This window comes from Mytilus galloprovincialis, chromosome 5 (assembly GCF_965363235.1).
Source record: "Mytilus galloprovincialis chromosome 5, xbMytGall1.hap1.1, whole genome shotgun sequence".
In the NCBI taxonomy this organism is placed as follows: Eukaryota; Metazoa; Mollusca; class Bivalvia; order Mytilida; family Mytilidae; genus Mytilus; species Mytilus galloprovincialis.
The window spans coordinates 30,587,936-30,610,158 of NC_134842.1; the positions used below are offsets into that span (position 1 = coordinate 30,587,936).

The window sequence follows — 22,223 nt, forward strand, 5'->3', positions numbered from 1 at the left end:
GTATATTTACCTGTGTACGGTATTTTATGTTACGGCACTTTATCCAAGGTTATTGTCGATTTTTATGCCCCCACAACTAAAAGTTTGGGGGCATATTGATTTTCCGACGTCCGTCCGTCATTCCCTCTGCCCGTCTGTACGTCCGTACGTCCGACCTTCCCTCCTATTATGAGTATATAGTAATTCTTCCTTAAGTTTTAATCCTAGGAAGTTTTCACTTTGCTATTTGTTTGTACATATATTGAAGATGTGCATGTGGTCAGGGTTTTGATTTTTTTATCAATATTTGCTTTTGTGAGAGATAGTTGAACTTTTTAAATTTTTGAAGTAATGAATTGCATAAGAGGAGCGTTCCATCCTACAGTTTGAATTCTATGAAGTTTTCACTTTGATAGCTTTTTGTACATATGTTGTAGGTTTATTGAAGAGGTGCATGTGGTCAGGGTTTTAATTTTTATTATTATTTGTCCTACTGGAAGATAGAAAAACTTTGTCATTTTTTAAGAGTACTTACTTGCATTAGAGGAGAATTTCAAGATAACTCTACACTTTGATTGCTAGGAAGTTTTCACTTCGAAGCTTACATATATCGAAGGTGCCTGTGTCACTCACCTGTATCTACTGTACATTTTGAAATAATGTAAAATAAGGTTGAAATTATAATAAACAGTATTAGATACACCAATATTGATTGAGACCAAGTTTGGTTTAATTTTTCTCAGTAGTTAAATCAATTCCATTGAAGTCTTACGAAAGCTACTTAAAATCGTTATCATTATCTAAATTAGTTTTAAAGTTGTGAACATCTGAAATTTAAAATTATGCAAATGTCCCATAGACTTCTATGGCAAACCTCTTTGATCCATTTTTAGCCACGGAGGCCATCATAGTTGTAAAAGATTTTGTAAAATTTATCGCAGACGACGACCAGTGACGATTAAAGCTCTTTTTGCCTTTTTATGTGAGGTAAAAAGCTGTCTGACATTTTCAAAAAAAAAAAAACAATTATGTAAGAGAACTAATTCAATATATGTTGAAATCACTAATGGGAAGCATTACATGCTATTTATTACTTCACCATCTTGTAATATAATGTTAAAAGACAAGAAAAGAAATAGACCGAGGCTTATTATTATTCTACATGTACAAGTACATGTATTGTTACTGAATTCAGAACACATATATTGATATTGGGAAAGTACGGCTGATTGAATGTTATTAATCAACCTGTAGCCTAAATATGTAACAATGATATATTCTGAGGCGAGGTGATGTTATACTGGTTAATCTGCAACATGTATAAATAGAGACAAGTAAAATTATTGCAATATTTATGCATGATTCCCCATTTGTTTCCACCTGATTAATCGATATGAACTGTTCTTTACACCTGTTGCAGTAATATAATTTCTATAAATTACCACTTGACACATTTTATACTGTACACATTTTGAAAAATGAGAAACGTGCTAACACCCTATGTCATTTGTGTCGTAGCTTTACTTATCATTCATACTGGTAAGGTTTTTTGTCTTCCTTTGTTAAACTACAATGTTTAATCATGTTAAGAAATATAAAGACAAATGAGCCATCAAAATAACTCAATGAAATTGTAAAAATAACCACGTTAGTTTTTTTTATATACAAAATGCAATTTTTCAAGTCGGATCATTTAGCCTTCCAGATGAAAGGAAATACATTTTTAATCTGAAAAATTCACAAGAGTTCTATAGTAACATTTGCCCTCTCGTGTCAAAGTTTTCGTTCGACAAATTCCTGACTAAGTATGTCGTTAAAAGAGGGACGAAAGATACAAGATGGACAGTCAAACTAATAGATTGAAAATAAACTGTCAATGCCATACAATGCAAACAACTTAAAAACAAAAAGACAAACATACTAATAACAGTACAGTCCCACAACATAGAAAACGTAGACTTAGCAACACGAACCCCACCTAAAAAAAAAAAACAACAAAAAAAAAAACGAGGCTTTAGTTGCCCAGTTTCATTTCTATTTAAAACAAATAAATGAATTCTTGTTTCATTGCCAATCATGCAGCATATTTATATTCTTATATCAATCCCTGATAACATTTTCAGTCGGATGCAACACCAACATGAAGAATTGCAAACGAAATGTGATAACAAACAACACGGAAAAGTAGATAGTTTAAAAACGGTCTCTAAAATCAGCAAAAAATAAAAGAACAACTAGACATATTCACAGTAACAAGTGCCCTAAAATTAGATATTCATATAGCATATTTTAAAAAATGAAGCACTGCAAGAAGGAGAGTTTACCAAATAAAACTGAGGCAAAAATAATGAAAACAACATTGTATACAGTTTAAGCGCCCGAATCGCTTTTTTAAAATAAAATTTCGACAGGAACACTCAAAAAATATTTACAAATACTATAAACAACCAATGTGTGATTAAACAAAATAATGACGAAAAAATATATATAAATACAAACAAAATAACAAAAATTAAGACAAGTGTACAATACACAATAAAGGCAAAAGAAGTTTAACTGTGTTCAAAAGTCATAAAATAACTGAGAGAAAACAAATCCTGGTTTCAAACTAAAACGGAGGGAACACATCAACAATAAGAGGAAAACAAAGGAACAACAGGAACACTTAAGTGCTACAAAAACAAACGTCAACATACATAGAAACGAACTATATTTGATAACATATTTTTGACTTGATACAGGACATTTAAAACAAAATGTTTTGTTGAACTTGGTTTTTGGCTAGCAAAACCTTCCGCTAAAAAGACAATGTTAAAAATATATCGCTTAAATGACAATAATAGGTGACAGAAATAGAATACACACACATGCAATAACATTCATCACACGCACAAACAAATAATATGATAGGCGACACAACATACAAAACTGCAGAACAACAACGAACGTTTTCCGTCAGAGACACCACAGGATATCACAAACAATGCCACGCTTACGTAACGAACATGCAATCTTCAACTTTATACAATTATTTTCACAAAACCATAAAAAACAATTGCCATGACAATGGTGGTTTTGAAAGGATATTTATGATTATTTGGACGACAAACGATAAGACATAACACATTATCTAACAGAAACATTAAAAATAAATGCATGAATGTTGGATGTACAATATGGCGAGACACATCGTATAACAATGCAAATTCACACTCGGTATAAGTATAACAGTCATATTAGAGTTTTCTTACGGATTGACGAAAGGTACGAAAGAACGTAAAGGGAGCACGTATTACATATCTTCAATAATAGTTAAAAGAGTCTTTGTTTTATCCGATAAAACACGTTCTTTTTTAATCAAATTTATCTTTCCAAATATAAGCATATTGCAAATAACACACGCTTTGAATATCAGAAAATAAAGAAAAATAGTGTCAATACACTTACATGCATTACGTTACCTACGTAAACCACGATAACATACATTTTTGCGGGAATTGTTCAAGCACGAGTTTCATGATTAGTATTTTTTGGGGGCATTATTGTAGTGCGTTAATCGTTTAACGACAATGTTCATATTAATTTTTATTTTTTATGAGTACCGTTTCAGCAATTTTCAACATGGATCATCGAGATTTGTAAAACAAGGATGCTACAATGTTTTGAAAACGCAATGTGAAATAAATGTAGGAAAACAGATTTTGTGATAAAGTATTTTTATTGTTATTATAAATGACGAAAAGTAATATTAATCTTGTGATCGCAGGCAAAAAACAAGAAACTAATACTTTAATTCAGATTCAGTTTGATATGAATGTAACAAAGTTTACACTATTAAACAAGCATTAAAGGACAAAAAAAAAGGGAAGAAAACCAAACAACAAGTTATGTAGCAATCATTTAACTTCAAAAGGGGGAGAGGATTATGTTTGTGGATTTCATAATGACGTTTAAACACATAACATGATTGAGAGATAGACGCAAATACGTCCAGTGGCTAATAGTTCATAAATGTTCAGTATCAAAACGCATCCGTACACTACATAACGGTTTCATAAAAGAGATTAACCCCGGAGTATGGACACACCACAAGGTGACAATTAATATAACCCAGGGAGAGGCGGTGATTTACAAATTATTTAATGAACACCTGTAAATGACATAGTATAAAGGTCATCTTTTTTGTAGGCGTTGCAAATATTGAATTAAGGAAGTATTTGTGTTTTTATTTTTTCTCAGGGAAGTTGACAATGTATTTGCATTGGTATTTTCTTTTGTTAAATAATGCAATGTTGTAATGTTTTTGAAAATTGTGAGAGAAGGTGGATTGGTCGCCTTTTTTGTTTTGTTTTTATGAGTATGTTTTTCTTCTCTTTTTCCTATATTTAGTATATTTTGTAGAGTTTTCACCTGGTGGTATCATATTTTCACCTATCGTAAGTCCCGATATCCTATATTTCACGAACAATCTAATTGTGTCGTTCCATGTAGGGTAATGGTCCTAAGTAGGCTACCTTTAAGGGTGAAATGCTATCGAAGCTTCATGACGATTATGTGATCATGTCAAAATGAAGGATAAACTGGACTCTGTTGTGTTCACTTATCGCTACACTGACGGTGCGAAGCTGTAGATGAAACGGCGGACAAGTTTAAATAAAGGATCCCTAAAACGAGTCTTACGTATGATTCGTCAAGCATATGTACCATTTAGTCAATTTGTAAGAAAGCTCTATTAGGGAAAAGATCACTTTTGGAACTTAGCAGACATACGACATAGATGTTAAACCACAATCATAAACTTGGTAAAAATATCATACGTATTGGTAGTTTAGACACAGACGGATCGTATAGATCAACCAATTTGTGATGGTGTCCATACAATTTACGTTATGCTATGTTTAATCTTTCCTGCTCATAACTTATTGCAGCAGTTGATGCGTCAGTAGCACTCTCCTATACATGAACTCAGAATAGTGTGAACATGAGTATAACGTATCTATAAAGATATGTAAACACCACGCGAGGAGCAGATGGTTTGTTCCTGTTGAGAAATGGGAAATTGATTATTTGGAAGTTTAAATCGTCCCTTATGCCATAGACTTTAATGTGAAGTCGTCTATCTATGTCAATATTGAAGAAAGTACAAGGTATGAAGCAGTATGAATTGTATCCTTAATTTCAAGTTTACTAAAATATATGACAACAGTGAATACATTGACAATGTGTATACAAAAATGAAAAAAAAAATATAATGTTCAAAACCTTTGAAAACAGTGCTGATGTTTAAACCTCCGTATGAGGGTATTCTCGCTGTGTTCAATACCCTTTGATGGCCTTCGATATAACAATGTATAACTCTACAGAGATCAAACAGTGTTATTCACTATTCTCGTTACTGACACTTGTGCTGCATTATTTGAATTGGACGCTTGGAAAGAACCATTTTCTACATAAAAAAAATGTTGTTAATCATTTCTTTGATGTGTTCGAGCTTTTGATTTTGTCGTTTGATTATTGGCTTTCTGTTCTGAATTTTCTTTGAAGTTCTTTTGTTTTGTTATTTTCCTTTTTGGAACTAAATAATCCATGACAAGTAATCTTCAGTATCCTGACGTTTTGTTTTACAACCAAAGAAAAGTACTTAGGAGTCCGAAGGAATCTGATAAAGGGTATTATTATATCAATTGTTTCCTAGTTTGGATATTTGAAAATAACAAGTAATGTGTTTGTATAATTTATTTTCCTTTCTTTCAGCGGAATGTCAAACCGTGGTACGTTGATACTTTTATGTAACATTTATTGAGTATGAATAGCAATTTTGATGATAAAAGAAATAAAAATCACACATAATTCGTAAAATCTTTTTTCATATATCTATTGTGTTCAATTTAAATACCCTAACAAGTAAGTATCAGATGCTTAAAACGGTTTTTTTTTCAATAGCAGTTTTTGTTGTAATCTATACTGTAGTATATATATTATGTCCTTATCTACATGGTAGGCAGAATTCAAATGATGATACAACAGCTTTTTCCTTTGCTTATTCATCAAGATGTGTCACGTTCTTTATAACAAATTTTGTTTGACGATTTAAGACCATCACGTCTAATGTCACAAATTTGCAAAGAACACTTAATCTGTTTAAACACTTGAGTACTGAGATATGTGTAGCTTAACATTTTATTATTGGTGTAATATTTATCAATAGAATATTGTTTCAGATTTTAATGCATGGGATTCTACTTACCTTATTCGACACGATTTAGATTGTCCATTTAATTAAGGGTTTACAGTACACGCAAAAGAGTTAACTCTTAAATAATCAAGCAGTTGAACGTTTTAAAACATATTCTAAAAGTAAAGACAAATCAGGTTTCTCAATGATCAAAATAAGTGTTTGTCAAACTGGTTAAAATCCAACGAAATGATATCTGTAAATATTGTGATTCAAATATTGTGATTTTTTTTATAATTTTGAAAACAGGTCAAAACTGATCAATTTATCGTAAAAGTTGACGACCAATTAAAGTATTGAAAAAAAAATAGGTTGGATGATATTCTATCTAGTCACAAAAAAAAGTACAGTGATATGAAAACTGTATTCCAAAAGTAAATTAAGTTTAGAAGAAACGCAAATATAGTGATAATAATTTTATATGCACCAATTATACATGTAAGTACAGTGCACGTGGTACAAACATAATTTTGCATCTAGTGGTATGACTATTGGCTATCAACAAATATCTCTCAAACAGGGGACATTCTCATGTTGAGTATAAGAGAGATGTGACAACAATGTCTCTACTTCTTTTGCATTTGATTGTTTATTGAACAAAAGAACATTGATGATTCTTTTTAGCGAAAAATTTTAAAAGAAACATCATTTAGTTATATTTCAATACAAAATTGTTCGGTTAATAATTAAAAATTGTGATTGTTGCTATGGTCTACAAGTATTTTTATGATTCATAGGGGTCGCCATGTAATGATTTCTCTGAATGTGGATATGGAAATTATTGTTGTGTTAGTAAAACCCGACCCAGGGGACGTAAGAGAAGATCTACAGACGCTATCGGAACATGTCAGAATATAGGGACAGAAGGGACAGGTAAGGCAGTCAAACCGGTAAGGTTGAACTTAATGAATATGTTATGGAAAGAAAAGTGGCAGTAGCTACTAAAAAGCAAATTTGAATTCTTATTTCGAAAAGATAGATGAAGAACGAACACAATTCTACAAATCACTACACGAAAAAATTAATGACTGAAAAATGCGAAACCCACCAAATAAAAAGGGGGGTCACATCCTATGATCCGGAAATAATGTTAGCAAATTCTGCTTCACATGATCACCTATACATAAATACGATAGCAACACACTCAATTTCAAACTCATGGTAAAGAATTACGACGCATTTAGGTTATGTTCCTTTTTCATTTTTCTTGATATATACATTTAAGTCTAAAATGATCAAAATGAAAAATAAAATCTCATGTTAACTTGGTCTATGAAGTCAAAATGTCCGAATTTTTCATTATAATGGAAAAATATTGTAAAACTGTAAACATTTATTACGAAATAATTTTTTAGAAGAGTACATTTGGGAGGTTAGCTTAAAAATAGGAAGAAATGCAGAGGGGTAAAACAGATAAAATAAAAGCTACTAAAAGGCTAAAGGATTTGCAAAATTTTCAAGAATTTAAAATGAAATATGAGAAAAACGTTGTTTATATACATTAACAACTTTATCGACTCAAACGGTGTCTGCAAGGTTTAGTTTATGACATCTTAGTCTAGCAATGTAATGTCTTTTTCATTATAATCTAATGTTTCTCTCCAGGTCAAATATTTTACAATAGTTAAGAAACAAGGTTATTCTTTTCCTTTTGGTCCTATTAAAATGTAGGTTTATCCATCGACCCTCCTTTATATAGTTTTGAGGTTGCATTTATATATTGTATTTATCACGAAATCGTGTGGTTTGTATTCTTTATAAAACATCTTTTTTTCAGCCTGTCTCGTCAACAACCAAGAAAAACCTTTAAATAGCATATTTTTCGTAAGCTGTTTCTGTCAGGCACCTCTAAAATGTATTGGAAGTGGAGTCATAGACGTTCCTCTTGGCGAAATAGGTATAATCTGGCTACAGCTTGACGTTTTGAATTTGCTTCTCTTTTGCTTGTTTCTTCTTATTTTTGATAGATGAAATCCTACTACAAATGTACATTTATTGCAATAAGTGCTTCTCGCGTTTTTTTTGAAGCAGTGGTAATTTTTTCACGTGGCAGTTTAAGATAGGTAAACGATATCATGTATTCAAAAAAAAATCCACAAGGCTAAGTTTATACTTGGGCTAAAATAGCAGAAAATGCATTATTTGTTTTATAATTGATAATTTGTTCTGTCCTAAACAATCTTCTCGGGACTTAGTCTCATATTTTTCGTTAAAGGTTTGATAGGAACATTCCTTATAAAAATCGTTATGGGTTGAACAATCGAATTTGCGAGTGCTTTTTGTACGGCACGGGTTAACGAAAATATTATTTCATTTCTTAATTAAGTGTGGTTAACAAATTGTTTGAAATAAAATTTGTTTAAACGGATATTTATATATTCAAGAAAATAGCAGACTTTGAGTTATGAGTCTTGTTTATTTTTTTTTTCTTTTCAGGAACATGTGGATACCCCAGGAAAGGTTAACTAAATTCATCCTGAAATAATGAATAAAAAATATTCAGAATGGGTTACCTCAGTAGTTATTGAATTTAGGGTGAAATTAAATTCTTTTTATATGGCATCACATGCAAGAGGTCTTTCAAACCTTAAAAATCAATATCTATACTCTTTGGTTACATCTTCTGATATCAGACTCGGACTTCTGTTGAACTGAATTTTAATGTGCGTATTGTTATCTGTTTACTTTTCTGCATTGGCTAGAGGTATAAGAGAGGGTTGAGATCTCACAAACATGTTTAACCCGGCCGCATTTTTGCGCCTGTCCAAAGTCAGGGGCCTCTGGGCTTTGTTGGTTTTGTATTATTTTAACTTTTAGTTTTTTGTGTACAATTTGGAGTTTAGTATGGTGTTCATTATCACTGAACTGGTATATATTTGTTTAGGGGCCAGCTGAAGGACGCCTCCGGGTGCGGGAATTTCTCGTTGCATTGAAGACCTGGTGACCTTCTGCTGTTGTCTGCTCTATTGCCGGGTTGTTGTCTCTTTGACACATTCCTGATTTCTATTCTCAATTTTATTCTATTAATTCTTCATTTGAAAATAGGACATTAACATCCCACATTAAGATTTATAACGGATGTACAAAAAAAAAGAAAAAAAACTATTCACACAAAATCCAAATAACAACTTGATAAGATTAAACGCATAGAAAAATACTGTTCTTCATTTGAAAGTTACAATGGGACTTTCAAGGAACACAACAAATGATTGCATTAATTGTAATGGAACATAAAATGGTCTTTGGTAACCGTTTAGACGATCTCATGATATATGTCTATATTTTCTTTTCTTTGCAAACGGAAAAAACATTGGTGTGGGGTAATAATAATAGACTATGAAAACCAAAGAAATAACAAAACGCTATAAGCAACAAACAATAAACAACCACTTAGAACATGAAGATAGCAGTTAAACAGGACATAATCTTGGATTTACGGTTTTGGAAAACGGAGTTTACAATATTCTATTTGATTGTTATTGTGGTTGAAATATTTGGTCGACGGTTGCTTGCAGTAGTCTTTTTGTCTTTTTTGTTGGTTAAAGTTTTGTATATCTTTTATCAATTTTAATAGGTCTTTCCACTTTTCTGTGGAAAGACCTATTGTATTTGTTCTGTTTATAATATTTTTTTCTTCCACCTTATTTTGTTCTTGCAATACATATTTGTTTCGCAATATGTCCCTTAGATATTTTTCATATTGTATCGGATAATTCAGACGCTTTCAAATTCACCCTGCTAAGACAAACAAATTTCTTTGTAAGAGTTATCACTCCGAACACTGTTTCCTTGTGACTACATCTCCTTTAGATCTGTAAACGTAACAGAAAGCGACACATTTATTTTATGAAATGCTCGTTATATCCTTCGCATGATTTGTGCTATTTTGACCAAAGCGATATGAACACTCAATATGAGAGCTACTTCCCCTTATACATATGATATAAATTATATGCATTCCTATCTTGTAAACCATAAGTGAAAGACCTAGGATCTTTTGATTTGAGGTTCTTGATCCAATAATAAGAAAATGAGTTCAAGGTCATATTTTAAATTTTGATTTTTGCTTATTTTCAATTCTTTTACTAAAATGTGTAAGATATCGACAACATATTTTTACTAAATTGTAAGTTGCGACATGTCGTAACACATGAAATTTGGATGAAAGGGTACGCTAACATCAAGTTGGAGTTCTCTCCTCTCTTATTTTAAAAATTAGGCATATAGTGATATAACTCATTAACCATATATAATTTATACCTATGGTCTTTTGATATGAAGCCGTTGGTTTATGACCTTGAAATTGAACTCAAGGTTATAGGTTCAATTGACATTCTAGATTTTGACCTTTGCTCTTATCTCATATGTATACATGATAAAGCCATGGGACTTTTTGCGTTACGTTGCAAGACACTTGACCATGGAAAATCCATCCAGAAGTGACATTGTGTAAATCGGAAGACCTATTTTTTGTATCTATTTAATGTAAAGTAAATTGAACAATATATTTTTGGTATCAGTATCAAATAAATTATCAAATAAAACCGAAAGTAACATATTTCAAACCGGAAGTAACAATGTATCTCCCTTACTTAGAACAAAATGTAACGAAACCATATAATTTTTTTATATTTTTTTTTCAATCAGTGCACACTGAGCTATCATTTTACGCTTGATATGATATTTCAGACTGAATTTTAATAGTTCTATATCAAAATTGATCTTTATGGGTGGAAAGACCTTGGTTTTTAATTATTTTCCTTTTTGTTATTAAAAGTTTTTTTTTATACAATCAACATACAAGGATTCACAACTAGCGAGCATTCAATTTTCATTACTTTATTTTACATAGATATAGGAAGATGTGGTGTGAGTGCCAATGAGACAACTCTCCATCCAAATAACAAAAGTAAACCATTATAGGTCAATGTACGGTCTTCAACACGGAGCCTTGACTCACACCGAACCCTAAATTACTAGTGTAAAACCATTAAAATCGGAAAACCAACGGTCTAATCTATATAAAAACGAGAAACGAGAAAAACGCATAAACTACATAAACAAACGACAACTACTACTGTATATCAGATTCCTGACTTAGGTCATTTTTATAAATTTCCTGTTTATAAAACTTTGTATCTAGTGTTAAATTATGTATTTTTTTTCGAAAAACTAAGGATTTTCTTACACCCAGGAGTAGATTACCTTAGCCGTATTTGGCACAACTTTTTGAAATTTCGGGTCCTAAATGCTCTTCAACTTTGTATTTGTTTGGCTTTTTAACTGTTTTGATCTGATCGTCACTGATGAGTTCTATGCAGACGAAACGCGTGTCTGGCGTATCAAATTATAATCCTGGTACTTTTGATTAATATTAGGACAAGTGCAAACATTTGCAATGGGACTAAATGTTTTATGGTACCAAATCTTCTCTCTTTTTCTGAAACAGTAGCATAACATCACAACATAGACAACCACACGATAAAATATCAATTGGAAGGCTTAACTTAATCAAAAAACGTAAATTAACACACTATGAACGAATAAATAACATCTGCGACACCTGAATTCAAATTGCATAGTTAATAAAATATTAGAGTCAAACATTCAGGGTCAAAAAGCAAAGAAACAAGTCCAAACAATGCCATGGCAAGACACCACTGCGAAATATTTAACCCTTCGTAAATAATATCAACAGGTAAAAGAAAAATAACTTTGTCGTTTTAGGTCTACAAAATGTACTGTTTATGTGTATAAAATTCTTCAAATAATTAGGAATACCAAGAAAGTTCTGTCATAAAAATACATAATTTAACACCAGATACAAATTGGGGTGAATATCAACAATAAAACTATACAATTAGAGCTAGATAAAACTTCCTGTACAGATTTAAGGAATATAATCTTGATGTTTATAGAAATGTAGTACGAAGAGGTGAAAATAAGTAGATATTCCAAATAACCAAAGTTGGTTTATAGACAAGATCCATATTAATATAAAATAACAATTTGAGGATCTTTGGGTGGCTAGTTGCAAGACAAAATGTTGGTACTCTTCTTATTTATTGTATACTTAAAATGTATGAACTATTTGCAAATGGACATTACGAAAAACCAATCAATCAGACAATTACTCCTTTTACAAGTTGTCAACACTGCATTTTTAGGAGAGTGAGACATCAATTTAATCGTTCAATATTTGTATCATTGCTAATAACTATTTTATAATTGTGTTAAAAAAAATAACATTTCATTCTGTTTAACGGTTTTTGCACGGAGACCGACATATTCAAACTTCACCAGGAAGTAAGACTTACACTGATCTTTCAGATTTCATTTCATTCATCCCGATGACACAATTTTTTACATGCTACATTACATGACATCAACGAAAAGAGAAAGCACATTTTCTATCTATATCAAATCTAACCAGTTTTATACAATTTCATTAAATGACAAACCAATCTTAACATGAATTTTTCTTGAAATGTGCCGTTGCTGTATTTATGATTCGAGTTCTTATCGTATTTTATATATTTCGGAGTTTAGTTTCAGGTTCATTCTCAGTAAACTAGTACACATTTGTGTTTAGGGGCCAGCTGAAGAACGACTCCGGGTGCGGGATTTTTGCTGCGTTGAAGACCCATTGGTGGCCTCCAGCTGTTTTTTTGCACTTTGGTCGGGTTGTTGTATTTTTGACACATTCTCCATTTGCATTCTCAATTTTATATCTTCGAATAAAGTTCTGATTTTTTGTATTTTGAATAATTACTACGAATAATGATTTAGTAAATTATTGTAATTTTAATTATAATAAATAATACACCGGTATTATAACATGATTATGATAATAATAATGCTAATTACATATTTGATAATGATGCCCAATCGAATCAGTGAAGGAAATAATGGTACAATGCATCTGAAATCAGGTGATCAATGAAATGAAGATACACAGTGATGATATCTCTTCTTACAATTCAGGCGATCAATAATTTATTTTGAACGCACCTGGAATAGAGGACGTTATTAAGACACAAAATGTAACATGACGATATTTTGCTTCATGGTTTTCATCTTTATGGATTATTTCTAAACATATTACTATCTTATTAACACCAGAAGATATTCCAAACAGCCTCTTTAACCAAATTGATAACTATTTAAATTTATTTTATAAAAAAAATAATAGTAGAACAACAGCTTTTTTCTAAGGGAAGATAATTTTCGCTTTTTTTTTGCAAACAGAGAAATACACGTAACATTCATCTTAAACAGATATTCATTTCTAGCTAAATTTATTTTTGAAAACAATTTATCGCCTGTTTATGGGTATAAGGTTGCTCACATTAACTGGTGTTTTTCTCTTGTAAACAATATACCTGTATTATATCATGATAATGTAATTACAATATTTAAATTGACACTTTCATACAAATTGTCCGACACTTCATTGTATGTGAATGACCTTACATTTTGTATGATTCATATTTCTAAAAATTACAATTAACGGTTTACTGTACGTTGTAGTTACTGTGAAAATCTTTGATGAACTGACAGCTCAATAATAAATATCTTTATTTAAGAAAAATTAATGCTTCTTTTTGTAAATTCAGTGGGGTGAAAAAGCGTTGACCGACCGATTTTGTATGAAGTGCGAATGCGCTACATTCTAAAAATGTGCGCACGGTCAACGCTCTTACAACCCTGTGAAATTACTTAAAGAAGCATTCAATACTTATAATTACATTTTTCGTTATAATCATGAACAATTGTTTTTTATAATTTATTTCTTTAAATAATCTGTGCAATTTTTTGTGAGAGCACATGTCATCATGAATGTTAAACTTCATTGGAATATGAAGGTGAATTTGAGTATGACGGACAATCGTTGTTATCCAATCAAAATAACAGCCTTAGGCCACCTTTGGTCTGCAACACAATGAGAAAATCCTTCAGCCGTAGGCTCGCTACAGCTGTTCTCTACACTAAAATGTGTACTAGTTCAATTAAAATTGGCAGTCACACTAAACTCAAACACATAGAAATGACATAAAATTAAATCGTCAAACAAAAACATAATCCGTATAATTATCTGAATCCAAAATAAAAAGAATCATGACTATTTTACAACAGATCTATAAATGCAAAGACAATGTGTTGTACTACAGTCGTTATGATTATACTACATAACTGATTTAGGATCTGAAGGATTTATTTATGAAAACCAATTCAATTTGAGTGCTATTCAACGCATACAGTTTTAACATTCGGTCACCATCATATTATTCAAGATTGGAAAAATTGTAATGTAACCTTAATATTCATTGTTTTTGTTAATATACAACATCAAGTCACAATTTCGTGCTTATGTATACATGTATATGGCACATTCTACTGGTAGTTTTTTCTTATATAGTTTTCATCGACCAAGTTAAGATTAACAGTCTTTTAATGTCCTAATCAAATTGATAGTTTGTTCATTAATACACTTTGATTCAAATGTGTTATAATTATATCGTTCAAATTGTTATTCAAATAGTCAAACATTTTAAGTGTGTTGATGACTAAACTTTAGCTCGCTTTTAACAGACTGTTTATGCAACTATCTGAGGAGGTTGGGAGCCTGATAACATGTTTAATCCGTGACAGTCTTTATGTATATGCCTATCCCAAGTCAGCAACCTGTAATTCAGTGATTTTCGTTTGTTGATGTGCGACTTATTGGTTTCTCGTCATTTTTTTGTACATAAATAGGCTGTAAGTTTTTTCGGTTGAACTGTAACATACATTTGTGATTTCGGGGCCTTTTATAGCTGACTTTGCAGTATGGACTTTGCTCATTGTGGAAGGCCGTAAGGTGACCTATAGTTGCTAATTTCTGTGTCGTTCGGTATCTTTTTGAGAGTTATTTCATTGGCAATCATACCACATCTTCCTTTTTATATGGTATATGTCTAAGCACTTAATATAACTTATCAAGGTATTAATTAGGTGCAACACAACGTGTTCCGTATTTGTTCCGTATATGTTGCAAGATCTGATTAATCATATGGATAACATAATATAAAACTCGGGTTTTGTTGGAGTTCGTGTTTCTCAATCTTTTTTTCTATTTTGTTTTCATTTTGTTGGTCTTTTTTCGTGCCGTTGACATTTCGACTTTGAGTAATGTATTTGATTTTCACTTAGTTAATTTTCGCGCACTATATACAGTGTATTTGAAATTATCATATACAACGATTATAGTTCCCAATAATAATTGTCGTAATTTCATGTATTTTAAATGTCAAACAATAAAAACCAATACCCGATTCTCAATTAAGTGTTAGTTACATTTAATTTGACATTTACCTAATATTTAAGTGAATGAAAGTTATAAAATCATGTTAAGCAAGATATATTCGCACAGAGTTTCACTAAACACATGCAAGGTATCTTACTATTTTCTTTATTTACATTTTTGATACAAACGATTGTAACGATAGATTTAATTTAATTTGAGGAATATTTTAAGAAAATTGAAATTTGGATATTGTACAATTATTCATCAAATTGACATAATTGAAATTATTGATTAGACATAGTGTTATTTGTTGACTTCTTATAGATGAACATTTATTGTATATAATGTGCGAAATTTTGAAATGCCATTTTTACTGTACCCGTAATGAATTTCTTGTATAGAATGATAAATAAACAGAAGACAAATTCATGAGTAGAAAAAAAACATACTCAGACAAAAAGGGGGAATTAACTTATTCTTCTGTTTAAGATGTCTCTAGAAAAGAGGGAATTTTGGCTAATTAATGTTGTTTGTTTGTTTGTTTGTAAGTCATTTTAGCTCACATGGCTAATAGGGTCAAGTGAGCTCTTCTAATCACTTGTTGCCAGTCGTCTTCGTCGTACGTCGTCGTCGTTAACTTTTACAAAAATATTCTCCTCTTTAACTACTAACTTAAACAAACTTTAAGCAAACTTAGCCGCAATCATCATTTGGGTTTACGACGACGACGATGTCTAGTTTAACAAAATGTGTCTGATGACCTAACAAATCAAATAACATGGCCGCCATGGCTAAAAATAGACAATAGAGGCAAACAGTAGATTTTGGCTTATATCTTTGATGCCACTGCTGGTGGACGTTTCGTCCCCGAGAGTATCACCAGCCCAGTAGTCAGCACTTCGCTGTTGACATGAATATCAATTATGTGATCATTTTTATAATTTTTCTGTTACAAAACTTTGAATTTTTTGAAAAACGAAGGATTTTCTTATCTTCCTTATTAACTTTTTTGAATTTAGGGTCCTCAATGCTCTTCAACTTTGTACTTCTTTGGCTTTACAACTTTTATGATCTGAGCGTCACTGATGAGTCTTATGTAGACGAAAAGCGCGTCTGGCGTAATAAATTACAATTCTGGTACCTTTGATAACTATTTGAAACAAAAGCATGAAGAGCAAATCTGACGAAGTAAATTTGTAAAGGTCAAAATTTATCTGTCCAGAAATTTTCAGGCGAATTGAACAACAACCCATTGTTGGGTTTCTGCTCCTGAATTGGTAGTTTTATGGAAATTCTGCTGTTTTTGGTTATTATCTTGAAGATTATTATAGATTTAGATAATTTGTAAACAGCAAAAATGTTCAGCAAAGTAGGATCTACAAATAAGTCAATATGACCAAAATGGCCAATTGACCACTCTAGGAGTTATTGTTCTTTATAGTAGTTTTTTTGTAATCTTACAAAAATCTTCTCCTTTAAAACCACTGAGACAATTTCAACGGAACTTGGTCACAATCATTATTAATGTATATAGTTTTAAAATTGTGTCCGATGAACCCACATGCTAACCAACATGGCTAACAACATGAACAAAGCTAAAAAAAAAAAGAACTTACGGGTAAAATGCAGTTTTTGAAAGCAATTAGAGCAAATTGACGGAGATCAAAATGTTCATCAGGTTAAAATATATTTGTCCTGACATTTAAGGAAAAATCAGGTAAATTTTTGTTGGGTTGCTGCCCCTGAAAAAGGAACTTTAAGGACATTTTGTGGTTTTTGGTTATTATTTTGAATATTATCAAAGATAGAGATAATTTGTAAGTAGCCATTATATCTACAAATAAGTGTGCATGGTTCATACAAAAAAGTCTGCATGATTAATATGGTCATTTCCTTTAAAGTCCAATCTAACAATTTTTCATAATTTTTTGTAATCTTTTAGAAAAGTCTTTTCCTGAAACAACTGATACAAATTTATCCAAACTTGACCACAAATAAGCATAAGAGTATTCAGTTTTTAAAAATGTGTCCGATGACCCTGCCTGCCAACCAACATGGCAGACATGGCAAAAAAATAGAACACAGAGGAAAACTAGAGCAGAAATATAACGGTTGCATTATTCCATGCATTATTGTAAAAAATATATCATGTGAGCGACACATGCTCATTTTCGAATAAGGAAAGTTGAGTTTGGCACATGTCTGTGCAGACTGCAAGCAAACACTTGCTGCAATTAATCATATATATATATATATATTTGTTTTAAGTTTCTTCTTTTTTCAAAAGAAAGTTTATTATGATCTATACTCATTAGTGTTGAATTAATTTAGATTTTTTACTTGATAATTATTAGCAGATGCGTAGTTATCTATATTATTATGAGCATTGTCATTGTATGTAATAGTAAAACAATGTATTCTTGATATGCATTTTATTTCAGATGTATCATACCTTCACTGCTGTATTTTTCTTAGTGTTAATAAGTGTTACCATCGGAAGTAGATGCACACAATGTACAGCCGAAGGGAAACAACGTACTGGAAATTCAAGTTTTCAGATTAAAGACGGATGTTGGGAATATAGTTGCTTTTGTAACTGCGATGGAAGTTGGAATTGCCCTACTGAGGATGCAAGGGACGTCTGTTGGGGGACACACTTGTTTTCTACATGCGGACATTGTCAAGTAAGAGGATACATGTACAGGGGAGACAGTAATTTTACATATAAAGACGGCTGCTACAGGTTTTTCTGTACATGCAACTGTGATGGAAGTTGGAATTGTCCGCCTAGTCATAAACACTATCTTTGCTATAATAATTAAATTACGATTTTAATTTTATTTGATCTTCTTTGTTTCGTCATAATCAAAGTATTTAGAGCTTACAAAGCCAGGAGACTGCATGTCATTAATTTTCGTGTGTTACTGTTTATAGTATTTTGTTTATATTCATATTTTTCATAAAAATCAGGCTGTTAGTTTTCTTGTCTGAATTGTGACAGATTTGCCGTTTCGGGGTCTTATATAGCTTTGTGCAATTGTCGAAAGCCGTATAGTTACCTGCAGTTGTTACCTTCTTTGTAATTTGGTCTCTAGTGGAGGGTTACATCATTTGTTATAATAATTATACCACATCTTTTTATTTTCATAGATAAACTTTATTTTGTAGGCAATGCAAAGCAAATGTTGTATATTCCAGTACTACTTTTGTCGTTCTGGTTATCGTTGATTCTCTCAATAAAACATACCTGCTGCATATAATATAACACCACATACTTAATATAGCTTTTATAGCTGACTATGTGGTATGGGTTTTGCTCATTGTTGAAGGCCGTACGGTGACCTATACCTATAGTTGTTTATGTCTGTGTCATTTTTGTCTCTTGTGGACAGTTGTCTCATTGGCAATCATACCACATCTTCTTTTTTCTAATTAATACTTAGTTCATGTAATCAAGAATCATGGATACACTTTTGTAACCGGAAGTTTATAATATTCGGCTTGCTTGAAATTATGGATGAACGAAATTATAAACAGGACATAATAGACAAAAAAAAAAACGCACTTATAACCAAAGAAAATAACAATTAAAACCAAGGAGTAAAAAAAGACTCGTAAAACCATAAGACATTTACATCAACAGTCATAAATAAAAAAATAAGAAACAATACGAACTCCACTAAAAAGCGCGGGAGTAAAATCAGGTGCTCCGAAAGGGTAAGCATTTCCTGCACCGAATACGACACCCGTCGTGTTATGTCTTTCTTAAGTCCGGTAATGATGGGAGGTAATGACTGAAGAAGAATATCAGATATGATTTCAGACACACTTTCGTCATAATGGCCAATCAGCTCATGATTGCGACCGTAAAATGTCGTGAGTGATGACCTTAATTTGATCGATTCATAGGCCTGTCAAAACTAGAGAAATGCGATATTCGCCGCCAATTACATTGTACATGTAGAATACGAAAGCAACGACTACAAATAACCATAAAATAAAATAAGGAGACGTGTTATGTGTTTTGATTGCCAAAGAGTCAATTATTCAGCGGAGTCTAAATGACGTTTATTTAAGCAATAGGTCAACAAACTGCCTTTATCAATAAGCACCAATGAATATTAATGCAAAACTTTGTAATTCACTCTCAGTTGACAAAGTATCGCGCCATTTTAACATATAAGGAGTCAATATTTGAAATAACGTATGCATACAAGGTGCGATAGTATGTATGCACTTATGTACCAATAGTGCCAAAGGTCCAATAAGATTTGCTTATCCTTTCAAAGCACTTGAAATCTCGTCCCGTTTTATTAGGTTTGTGTTTCTCAGTATAATATTTATCGGTACTTTGTGTTTTGTGTATTGCTGTTTGTTTGTTTTTTTCGTTTTGTCAGTTTATTTTCAAATTGTTGGTTTGAATGTCCCTTTTTCCTCGGTTTTTCTTGAAATTGAATGTCATGTTTTTTATTATTTAAATGTTTGCGAAACAAAAACTGCTTTCATTACCGGAGTACCTGAGTGTAAAAAAATGTTGATGGGAGTTGCTAAATCTTTTCAATTTTTATGAAATATTGTGTAAGTTGCAATTGTTTTTTATGATCTTTCTTGGGGGGTTATGATTTTGTATTTCGACAATTTTATCATTTCCCCCTTTGTTTGCTAGACTTTGTCTTAATACGATATATCAATCAACTCACAAGAGCGGAGCGTAAAATCGACAGTTAACCAGTGCTAAATATTTGGGTCTGTTTGATTGTGTTGGATGAATTAATAGTGAGCCATGATCGTCGGAATGCAAACATAAAGTGATGGTTTATTAAAAGTGTCAATTCGAGTATTCTGCTCGGCAAAAAATCTTTTCAACAACTCTTTGAAAGATCATTATGTGGCTTGTTACAAGACAAAATGCTGGTCTTTGAAATACGTTCTTTTCTAATTCATTGTATTCGAAATATGGATTGAACTATTTGCAAATGGACGTCACGCATAAAACAATCAATTATAGTCAATGACTTCTTTAACAAGTTGCAAACATTGCATTTTGAGGAGAGTGAGATATCAATTTAATCGTTCATTATCTGTATTATTGCTTTTCTCCTTGGTTTTGTAATTAACGTTTACAGTTCAACAATCCTTTCCTTTTTTTATAATTATAATATCAAATAATTATTTATTTCTATTTTACGGTTTTGGCACGTAGACCAACACACTTAAAATTTACCATGAAGTAAGAATAAAACTGATTTTGCAGATTTTCCCTTTCATTTAACAAGACGAAACACTTGCTACATGTAACATGACATCAAGAGAAAGAGCAGATATACACAAACTGATGCACAAATGATATATCTTAATAGAATTAAATCAGTTGTTTATAATTTAAATGAGAAACCTTTTTTTACATGAATTCCTAATTAAAATGTGTCATTGCTGTATTTATGATTCGAGTTGGTAAGTTCTTAACGCATTTTATCTTCAAATTTTATTAACTTTTAAATAATTACAATGTATAATAATGATTATAATGATTATGATAATAACAATGCTAATTTCATATTTGATGTCGAATCAAATCAGTGGTTCAGGAAATTATCATAAAATGCACATAAAATCAAGGTTTTTATATATATATAAAAAAAAAGACACGCAGCGATTCTATTTCACCTCAATTCAGACATGGATCAAGAATCTGTTTGGATGCTCCTGAAATTGGTTTTAATTTTATGGCTTATTTCTAAACAGATCACTAACTTATTAACACCACAAGACATCCAAAACCGCAAATTTTACCAAATTGATAACTTTTTTTGTTTTTATTACAGAAAAAAATAAACAAAACAACAACTTATTTTCTAAGGGAAGACTCATGTGCACAATGATAGTAGACAAAGTTATTGATATTCAAACTGAAATTATTAAACAGAATACATTTGATGTAATTTTCTCTGATATTAATCAAAGGAATTCACAAACACGTTCATCGTAAAGGTTTAACCTCGTTGCATTTTGGCACCTGTCCCCAGTCAGGAGCCTCTGACCCTTGTTAGGCTTTTATGTTGTTTAATTTTAGTTGAGTTATGTGTTATAGAGCTGATGCCCACCTCTGGTTGCGGGATTTTCTCGCTGCGTTGAACACCTATTGCTGGCCTTCAGCTTTTATATGCTGTCCGGTCGGGTGGCTATCTTTTTGACATATTCATCATTTCCATCATCAATTTTATCGTAAATAATTTTTCATTTTTGTGCAATTTATTGTTAAATACAACTTATTGCCGTTTTATGGTAAAAGGTTGCTCACATTAACTGGTTATATTCTCTTGCAAACAATGTACCGGTATTATAACATGATAATATGATAAAATGTAATTACAACATTAAAATTGACATTTTCATACAAATTGTCCAATGCGTCATTGTATTTGAATGAAGTTTAATTGTACATGATTCGAATTTAAAATTCACGGTTAACTATAACGTTGCGCACGATGTTCCTACAACACGACGTTACACCACCACGTCAAAGAGAGTTTTCTGAAACTTTTGACGTACACTTATTCAATTTGCAAGTTTCATTTGCTTTTTTTATGTAGTTGGTTGATTCAAAAGCTGTCTCTATTAATTTTGTGATGTCTATTTACCATGAATTTATTTACCTCAAATTGTGGAAATCGATTAAATAATTTTTACCCTTAATTCACCTTAAAATGGTGTATTGTTGTA

The 22,223-nt window shown here is 31.4% G+C and overlaps 1 protein-coding gene and 1 long non-coding RNA gene across 2 annotated transcripts; both read left to right on the forward strand.

The window, feature by feature from the left end:
- Nucleotides 1–1,457: 1,457 nt before the first annotated feature.
- On the forward strand, nt 1,458–8,679 carry LOC143074433 (uncharacterized). The gene is made up of 5 exons (XM_076249893.1): nt 1,458–1,518; nt 5,734–5,750; nt 6,952–7,087; nt 7,992–8,111; nt 8,651–8,679. Exons 1-5 carry the CDS (start codon nt 1,458–1,460, stop codon nt 8,677–8,679), a joined length of 363 nt encoding a protein of 120 aa, XP_076106008.1.
- A 6,892-nt stretch (nt 8,680–15,571) lies between these two features.
- LOC143074434 (uncharacterized) lies at nt 15,572–18,340 on the forward strand. Its single transcript, XR_012977857.1, has 2 exons — nt 15,572–15,648; nt 17,942–18,340. It is a non-coding gene; the product is annotated as an uncharacterized LOC143074434 (long non-coding RNA).
- The last annotated feature ends 3,883 nt before the right edge of the window (nt 18,341–22,223 follow it).